Source organism: Mercenaria mercenaria, chromosome 10, assembly GCF_021730395.1.
Source record: "Mercenaria mercenaria strain notata chromosome 10, MADL_Memer_1, whole genome shotgun sequence".
Taxonomy (NCBI): Eukaryota; Metazoa; Mollusca; class Bivalvia; order Venerida; family Veneridae; genus Mercenaria; species Mercenaria mercenaria.
This window is the reverse complement of record NC_069370.1, coordinates 13,825,148-13,834,914: the sequence shown is the minus strand read 5'-3', so window position 1 is coordinate 13,834,914 and position 9,767 is coordinate 13,825,148. Positions and strand designations below refer to the sequence as shown.

The 9,767-nt window shown below is 32.1% G+C and overlaps 1 protein-coding gene across 2 annotated transcripts; it reads right to left on the bottom strand.

The window, feature by feature from the left end:
* Positions 1 to 440: 440 nt before the first annotated feature.
* Positions 441 to 9,539, bottom strand: LOC123560582 (pro-neuropeptide Y-like). 2 transcript variants are annotated; one of them, XM_045352748.2, is made up of 4 exons: positions 9,398 to 9,539; positions 8,906 to 9,096; positions 2,630 to 2,694; positions 441 to 1,436 (listed from the first exon to the last, which is right to left on the bottom strand). In XM_045352748.2, the coding sequence occupies exons 2-4, from the start codon at positions 9,082 to 9,084 to the stop codon at positions 1,432 to 1,434; spliced, it is 249 nt and encodes an 82-aa protein (XP_045208683.1). In that variant the 5' UTR covers positions 9,085 to 9,096; positions 9,398 to 9,539; the 3' UTR covers positions 441 to 1,431. The 2 variants fall into 2 exon arrangements, with proteins under 2 accessions (XP_045208683.1, XP_045208682.1); XM_045352747.2 differs by having other exon boundaries at positions 441 to 1,431.
* Positions 9,540 to 9,767: the final 228 nt, after the last annotated feature.

Below are 9,767 nucleotides of genomic sequence, written 5' to 3'. Positions count from 1 at the left end.
ATACATCAAAATTCTTACACATATAGTCAAATATGTTAGCAACATTTTAAAAAATCTTGAAAGTCGGTTTGTGCAAAGTTTAACGAAATTCGCTCATTTGTAAGTTGTAGACGTTTAAGTGTATTTCTGGGACTTCTAAAAATTGGGTTGAGACCGTAAAAGAGGTAAACTGATATAATGGTACCACTCGATTTTGATGTAATGTTAATGTGTTATTCTGCATATATTTTTTCTAAATATGTGACAAATGTCAACAGTGTACCTCTAATTTTACAAAGATATCAAGGAGGGGGGTGGGTGGGGGTGCTTCATAAAATTTCGTTAGGTGTATAAAACGAGTAATGTATTTCAATCACGGATGAAACTATTCCACTTTTTCCTAAACGGATTGCAATGGTTACAATGATACTTACAATTTAAAAGAAGCTATCTGTGACTACTAAATTTGTACAAACAACTTTATTCTTAATTGTATCAAGAACATACGGAAAAGAAAGATGACAAGCCAGCACTTATTCCCCTAAAACATACATATAAGTCAGGATAAATAAAACATCAGATTCTTTACAATATAATTATATGGTTGTGTACGTAAAAAGCGTCACTGATGTTATACCTCAGGGTGTGTAGCATAGGCGTAGGAGCAAGGTTGATGGAGGCGTAGCGGGGCCACTTTGTGAATGAGAGACAAAACTTGATTCCACCCAATTTTTAGCCTCAAAATCTGTATAATCACAGAAAAAAAAACAGAAAAGAAAGGTATAAAGCATATTCAATGAATATTTTAGATGTAGTTGCAAGTTTTCTTTTTCAATAAATGTTGATTGATAAAAAGATTGTAACCAATGTTAATTTTTCTTTAAATGTTTTTTTTTTTTTATTGTCAAAACTTTGCGTTAAAAAATATAGATATATTTCACAGGCTAGACCCCTCCCAAAATTTTGAAATCGCTCCTACGCCTGTGTGTAGTCCGTCTTAAGGACAAGTCTGCACTCATTTATACATTCTGTGAATGCTGCTTTTCTTAACTTTATTCCAGAGAGGCTGACAGAAAAGAAAATTGAAATGGAATGGGTACATTAGTTCGACATATTAAGATTTATTAATGTAATTATTTGTAATGTTTACATAGCACTTTTGCATACGTAGGTAGACAGATCCCGAGTTCTGAAGACGTTTTCATACGTTACACAACAAAACGCAACATTTCAATCAGAATGTTTTGTCAATCGTAGGTTTATTGTGTTATTATCAGTCTGAGGTTTACAGTTAGTAATTGTTTGACTCTTAATTCAAAAATGCAATCCAAAGAAGATGAAGAATATCGTTGAACGATTTGATATGTCCAGATCAGTAGAATGGAATATTTTCGTCATCAATGACGTCATATGTATCACGTTGCAGACCGTCATCCCATAGGTAACCATAGTCTATTCTGCCGAAAAGAAAAATGAAAGTGATAAAATGTAGATTATCTAGAAATAAATCTCATTTTATGTCAAAATCAAGTCAATAAGTCCCCATTGTTAAACAACCGACGCAGATGTTAAAACATATACTCGCGAAAGTGTTACTACAGTTATAAATGGTCCACACAAACGCGAATATTCTACCAAGCGAAACAATTCAAACTTAAAATATATCAGGCTTTTAACCTCGTGAAATATTTTATTTTACAGTACTTAATACACATTTTGAAGCATTTAATGAATTTTTATTTTAACAGAGGCAACGTGTTTAAGTTTTCAAAAAATATCTGTAGTATTTTTCAATTTAATATCAAATATACACATTGTTAAGATAGGTCAAGTCATTTTGACGACGTTTTTAAATGCAATTTTGACTCATTTTAATATGTATCCCAGATAAAATTAGAAACGACAAAAATACTCTTGTAAATTTTTCATGGACCAAACATATTTTTGTGCAATATGTCTTAGAACATAGTTCTAGATCTACAATGATTATTGAAATCTAAAAGCTCAAACAATTCTTTAAGTAACACTTTGAGACCATTTAAAAGTAAGAGCAAATTCATCCGGTTCTCGCAAAAGTAGGCAGAAATTCTTGAAAATGGTAAAGAATTGGTGGGGTTATGTTTTGCTGAGTTTGTCATAAAATTTACTCTGTGACTACGCTGAACATACACACAATCAATAAGAAAATAATCTTAAGAAATGAGTGCATTTGACAGATTGTTTTGCTTCCATCTCAGTGGGTAACTAGCACGAAATAGCAAAAACAGGGTTTGTGTCGGATCAATGCTGCCACGTGTTTGTACGGAAACTAACCTTTGATGGCGTATGTAAATATGTTAGTGCGTCTGTTTCTATATTTAGTTAATTATTTAGAAAATTATTCAGTAGTTCTCTTTAGTTCTATACCGTATAACTACAGATCTGAAAAAGTTTTTTTTTAAATACATATCATCAGTTTACAACACGAATATTTCGTTCAATAAAGACACCTTGCCGATATTGTATTAACAAATCTACACAAATTAGTACTGTAAATTGTTCTGTCCAATTAAATATTACGTATTTATGAAACTTTTTTCTCGTTTTTAGAACCAATAAAATATTGTCATTTAAAATAAAATTGCAATTGAGACAAAAATCAAAAACGCACCACTGTCTAAGGATTCTTCTTGAAATGTGTTTTGTCCTGGCTGTTTGTTGGCACTTCTTCCAAATCTGAAATGAATCGAAAAATATAATAAAGAAAAGTGTTACAACTAATGTGCAAGACACTGGAAACTTATCCAAATGGGGTCATAGTTTTGTAATCATGCAAAATTCAGTTTTGGAACCTGCGCACTGCATGTCAGTTCACCAGTGAACAACTGTGTGAAGTTTCAATCCACTCCCATTAGTGAGTTTGAAATACCAGCTGACAAACACAAACTTAAGTCATAATATTGATACAACAGGTATGGAGTTTAACCGATTTCACAGACTTGGCATCGACCGTGCAAAAAAAAAAAACACGCCCAATTATAGTAAACTTCCTCCGTTCAGCTGACCGAGAAAGAGTGCGTTTAAAATCATACGATGAGGATGTTAGGAAATCCCTTAAAGATAAAAATCAAGGCACTTGGGGTTCATCAACCACAGGAGTACAGAATTGCGCGGAGGGCACTATCAGACACAACAAAAGAGGAAGAGAGTCGTGGAAAAAATACACGAATAGTAGGAAGCAAACTCTATGTTAACAACAAGTTAACAAAGAAAGAAATATGTAGACGGCAAAGTATGTAACAATCTCTAGAGAAGTCGCGAGAAAGACATTAAAGTCCTATTTTGGAATGTACATGGTCTAAGTGGAAAAATACTAGACCCGGATTTTATTAATATCATTAATTATCAGAAACGTGGATATCTAAGACAACACATCTTAATCTTAACATAAATGGATTTAATAGTGAACACATATTCGGAAACAAATCACGTAATGCACGTAGAGGAAGATACAGTGGTGGTATTAGTGTATACCATAAACAGACTTTAGGAAATAATGTTAAGATTGTAGAAAAAAAATCAAAATGGAAATTTTTGGATTGAAAAGAGTAAGAATCTTTTTACTTTTGAAGAAAATGTATGTATTTGTAATACACCAAATAATATAGTACTAGTAGATAATTATGACTTTGACGTTTTTGAAACAATAGAGTCAGGTTTAAAAAAATATAAATTACAAGGTAAATGCTTTGTTACAGGAGATCTGAATAGTCGTACGTCTAGTATTTCTGATGGATTATGCGACTATACGCTGATTTTAAGGTTAAGAAGTAGGCCTTGAGAAACAAAAATCAAACAACACCAAATCATAGAAAGAAAGAGTTGTTTGACATGAAAATTAAACAGCATGTAAAACAGGTATATTACTTTACGAAACAAGTGTCAGTATACTGATATAAACATTGAATTCCAGAAAATGACTGCCTATAGGGGCAATACTTGTTATTGAATGACTTATATTGTATTTCTCACTTCGAAGTGTTCGAACCGAACGAGTTTTCCGATTGGTATTATTATATTCAAGGGAGGAAATATTGAAGAAGCCAAAAACTATATAGGAATCACCTTGATAAATATTATTGCGAAAATATATTCACAGATATTATTTAATCGCTTGACTAAATGGTCAGTAAAACATAATAAAATCATTGACAACCAGTTTGGATTCCAAAATGGAAAATCGACTGTTGATTGTAATTTTTTATTACATTCTATTATTGCCAGGTCACTTTCAGAAAACAAAAAGGTTTATTGCTTGTTTTTGGATTTCGAAAAATGTTTTGATAAATTGGATCGATATTCTATATTCCAGAAACTTTTGTCAGAAAGGGTTAGTTCCAAATTTGTAAAAGCTATTCAAAGTATGTATAATACTGTTAAAGCAGCTGTTAAATTCAAAAATGAAGTGTCACCCAATTTTGATTCAAATATAATGTGCTAAACAAGGGGACCCTAGTTCCACATTACTATTTTTATTTTTCGTATACGAGATATTGGGTAATATCAATTTTAATATAGATGGTCTTTTTACTATTGATGACATGAAGATATTCATGTTATTGTTATAGATGATGCCGTGCTATTTGCACATACACCTGCAGCTCTTCAATCTATGCTGAATGACCTAAAGATTTATTGTGAAACTTGGGGCCTAAAAGTAAACACAATTAAAACGAAAGTCATGATATTCGAGTTAGGACGACACACGCAATGCAACTTTACATACGGTGATAATATCCTAGAAGACGTGAAATCTTTTAAATACCTTGGAATAAACTTATTCAAAAATGGACACTGGCATCGTACACAAAAGAAATTAGCCCAGCATTCACTATTTGCATTGCGTAATCTATTTATAGTATTTTATCAGCTAGAAGTATCCATAACTGATAAATGTAATCTTTTTGATAGTCTAGTCGGATCTATTTTGAACTATGCTGCAGAAGGTTTTGGTTATAATGAAGGAAAAGATATAGAAATCATACATTGTAAGTTTCTACGAAAAATGTGTGCGTTAAAAAATCAACTAATCTAGATGGATTATACGAAAAAACGGGGCGATATCCAATGCGAATCCAACGAAAACTGATTTTAATAAAATATTGGTTAAAATTAATATCACTAGATAATAACTGCTTGTTGGACCGCATGTATAGAACACTAAAAATTGACGAACCAAGAATTTATCCAGATCTATTTTCAAGTTATCAAAAAAGGAATAATTGATATCTATAAACAAGGGTGGTACTCAAATATTAATAATTCAAGTAGATTGGCATCGTATAACATTTACAAACACTCATTCCAACTTGAAGAATGCCTTAATCGTGTAAATATTAGCAAATATAGAATATCACTGGCAAAATTTAGGCTACCTTCTCATAATTTAGCAACAGAATCAGGGACATATGATCATATGAACATGTCAGACGAGAAGACAGACTGTGTTTAAATTGCAACATGAAGGTAGTAGAAAACGAATATTATTTTCTATTAGTCTGCCCAAAATATTACATGTTACGTAAGAAATTTTTGAAACCATATTTTTGCCACTGGTCAACTGTTCATAAATTTGAAACATTAATGTCTTCAAAAAATTCTGTGACACTTAATAATTTATCCAAGTACCTTTGTTTTGCTAATAAGGAACGAAATGATGTCTAAAATGTCATATTGTTATTGTAATACTTTTTACACCAATAGTGTTTTACCATGTATTCTCAATATATTGTGTTTTACTTTCTAAACATACTTCATGTTACGACTTTCTCTGAAAATATCACAAGTTCTACTCCATGCATTGTTAAAATATTTTGGCTATAAATGTATCGGTGTTTAATGCCAAATAAATGATATGTTATGATATGTGAATATTGTAAGAAAGCAAAACAGTGTTATGGAATCTATGCAGTATAAGTCAGCTTATCACAGTAAATAAGTATGTGAAGTTTCAATGTTCCCACAAGTGGTTACTGAGATACCAGCTTGTGAAAAATTCAGGAGTTTTTGGTGATTTTTTTGGATATACGCCGAACCGGACGCTGACATATGGGTGAATCAAACAGCTCTACCTATTGTTGAAATGAGAATTTTAAGATATCAGTTTGTTATTGCTACATTTCTTAAAGAAGAAAAAGATAATTAATTGTTTTTACTATTTTTTCCATGTAAAACTCAAAATCATTTTAAACGGGCACTTCCAAATGTAAACTTTATATACTAGTAAACGGTCGTTAAGTAGGAATTCATCCGTGATGCATAGGTCAGGAATGACAGAAAACTGTAGGAATGTTTTTACTGCCGGAGCAACCTGTGTTCATTCCCTACTCAGACGGGTTTTATGTTTTTTGTTGTTGTTGTTTTTTTGGAGGTTTTTGGGGTTTTTTTTTTTTTTTTGCTGTTTTGTTTTGTTTGATGCTTTGTGTTGAGTTTTTTTGTTTTGTTTCGTTTTTGTTTGTTGTTTCCTTGAATAAGCAATTTAGAATAGTTTAAATAAAAAAGATCATTTTTGTCTAAATCTGAAAATACTAATACGTATCTCAAAGACGGCTGGTATAGTCTGACGCAAGGTTGTTTAATTTGTTGTTGAAATATAGCATTCTGACTCGCGGGGACTCCGGCACTTATTTGTTATGTTTTGTTTCTTTTTTGTTTGTTTTTTCCTTGATTTAGTATTTTTAGAATAGCTTAGAAAACAAAAAGTCATGTTCTAACGTTCATAGTATAACAAAACTTCGAGTTTAAAAAAGATAATTTTAATCAAAATTTGGAGTCCTGTTCCTTAAAATACTAATACATACTCAATACTGAACTTTGCGCTGACGACTGATATAGTCTGACGCAAGTTTGTTTAATTTGTGGTTAAAATACATGTATAGCATTCTGACTCGCGGAGACTCCGGCACTTATTTATTGTAATATGTTGATCTAAGGCATTTATTGCGAAGGACAGTGGATCTAAGGCATTTATTGCGGAGGACTTTCGCTTAATTCACACTGATTTGATGGAAATGGAGTATTTAAATCAGAAAGCGGGTGTCAATTTTTCTGAAACGCAACGCTACGGCTTTGACTGTTGTTTGTTCTAGCAATACGTCTGCTTAATACTGCATAAAAACCTTGTTTCTAGTTCTATGATTCGCATTTCACACAAGTCAAATTGAAGTTTAGTCTAAGCTTTTATTTGAAAGTCATCATTTAATAATAATCATAAACTATAGTGACGTTTTTATCCATACATTATATATACAATTGAAAAATGACGACACGGGATTTGTTAAGGTAAATCAAAAAAAAAATGTTGCAAAATGATTTTGAATACTTAAGAAATAAATATCTCATTTAGTGATTTGTCATTGAATAAAACCATTGTTTGGAGTTCAGATGCGAAGGAATTATATCGCGAGGGCGCAGCCCGAGTTATATAATAATACGCATCTGAACGACAAACAATGATTTTATTCAAGAGCAAATCACTAAATGAGATATATAATTTCGATTCTAACACGTTACAAAGAATTTTTAAGTACATCCTTGACGACATCCATCAAATCCATCAAATATTTGTTTGTTTTCTGTTGGTTTCTTTTCCAGCGCGCCGCTCTGCCGTTTGACGCTATGACATAATAATTGTGACATAAGAAAAATGATTTGTTGTATTATTGTAAAATAAAACACAACTTTCAGCCTTCATTGTAATAGTAATAATAAATCAAATGTGAAGTATTTCTACCGGAAATAATCACAAATTCTTTATTTGTGCTTAAAACGCAGTTTCGTTTCAAAATGTTAGGAACTGGACAACTTTATTGTTAAATTATGTACGCATTTGAAGTACTTTAATGTGTGTATCACTGAATATGTCAGCTCTGTAAAATGGACCCTTAGAATAAACAATACGGTAGAAATGAACCTTGCAAGAAATAGAAGACAAAACACTAAAACTTGAACGAAAAAAAAAATAATGTGAAGATTTCAGTGCCGAAATAAAAGGACAAGGAACACATTTTCTGAATCACAAAAAAACAACAACACAGAAATACCAAAGTGAGACAATTTGCTAATGTTTGTGTGTTTATACATTATGTAATATTTGTTAACTATGTAAGTTCTTTTTTCTTCCAATCAACATATCGCATTTGAACAACGTGACCGTACAATATATATCCGTAATATTCTCGATACCGTGTATTTTCAGTTATCAGCTCACTCGAGAACAAAATAATATCAACACGAGACAAAAAAAAACCGTGACAATGCTAATAAATTGTTAAGATGTAAACCTGTTACCTACTCCTTAATCTGGACACCTGTACTTAACCGGCACACGATTTCAGCCGATACTCTTCATTCTTATGGAGGTTGCTACCCCCACACTCCCGCTCTTTAGTTTTGTTTTAATTATTTGACAGAGTGTTATTGCAGTTGATTTTGATTTTAGTAACTGCAACAAGCTAACCCTGACTTAAAATTCTAGCAGAAATTAGCAAGAAAGTGCATTCTACCTATCGTAATAATTTCAAAATTCTTGCAGTAGATGCTCATATATCCATAGACGTTTATGAAAAATACATAACAAAAACGTAAGAGCCATAGTATGTAGTAAACGCAACCAGAGAACCCTATAAATTGACACCGAGTCGCTTCGGAATCTCACCAGTACGATGCAGTATCATTGTGTGTTGTATGTTTACGAGTTGGGGAAGGGAAACACTACCAACAAACACATCAACATAGATAACATGAAACGAAGCAACAAAAAAAGTTGAAAATAAGAACGCAGCGTTGGAATAGTGAGAGATGATCATTATCCCGCAACTTAAAAGAAGGAAACTAATTTTTCCATCTTGGTTTTAAATTGAATATCAGAAAGAAAACCTGACATTACCTTGGTCTTCCAACTATTGCATAATAGTCATTAAGTGCTTTGAGGTAACTTCTAAGCTGTCCTGGGGATCGGAACTCTGACGGTCTGCTAGGGGGTGCTAACATGGCATCTGGCAGACACGTGGCTGTTGAAATCAATATGGCCATGATGCACACTAAAGCGAGTATTCTTCGAGCCATTTTTCTTGGTTTCTGAATATGTTAATCATGAAATTTCTATTTAATACATGAATGAATTTTCTGTGTGAAATATATGCATATATTTATGAAAAGTTTATTTGAAATATATGAAAATAATTATAAAATTTCTTTTTTGATATATATTGATATTGGAAAGAAGTTCATATATTCAAGAAATGTCTTATCTGAAATAAATAAATATATTCACGTGTACTGTATGTAGCAGGATATTATTCAAATAGAAATATATGTATTGTAATAAAGTTTTCTTTAATTAAAAAAGAAATTTGAAAATAGATAAAACTTTACTTACGGTTTGTGGCACACGTATCACTTTTCGTATTAGAACTATTTCCACGGCAGCGCTACACAACTTTAAGGACGAACCCTACTTTCTCCTCTCTTAAATAATCTAAAAATGAGTTCTGTCAAAAACAGAGATTGGTCTTTTAGGCGCCACATCGTCGCAAGATTTCAAACAACCTCTGTAATATCCGCCATTTTGTATTCCTCCGCCTGAATCTATCTTGGGAGTGATAGAATCCCTGCGGAGTTTTTCTCCGTTTATGAAACGATTGGTACAACACTCGACATGGTTTTAATTTCGACTGTCAGATACAGGCTCCCAACATCCACAACTGGCATTTTGTAGATGAATGTTCTGATTGTATTTTAGCCCCTGT

Bases quoted from the DNA above. Each gene is read 5' to 3' on its own strand.
- LOC123560582 (XM_045352747.2), bottom strand. From the start codon at position 9,084: ATGGCTCGAAGAATACTCGCTTTAGTGTGCATCATGGCCATATTGATT. The intron at 2,695-8,905 runs GTAATGTCAGGT...GATTCATTTCAG, and splicing joins GCAATAGTTGGAAGACCAAG to ATTTGGAAGAAGTGCCAACA. The intron at 1,432-2,629 runs GTGCGTTTTTGA...TCGGCAGAATAG, and splicing joins AGAAGAATCCTTAGACAGTG to ACTATGGTTACCTATGGGAT.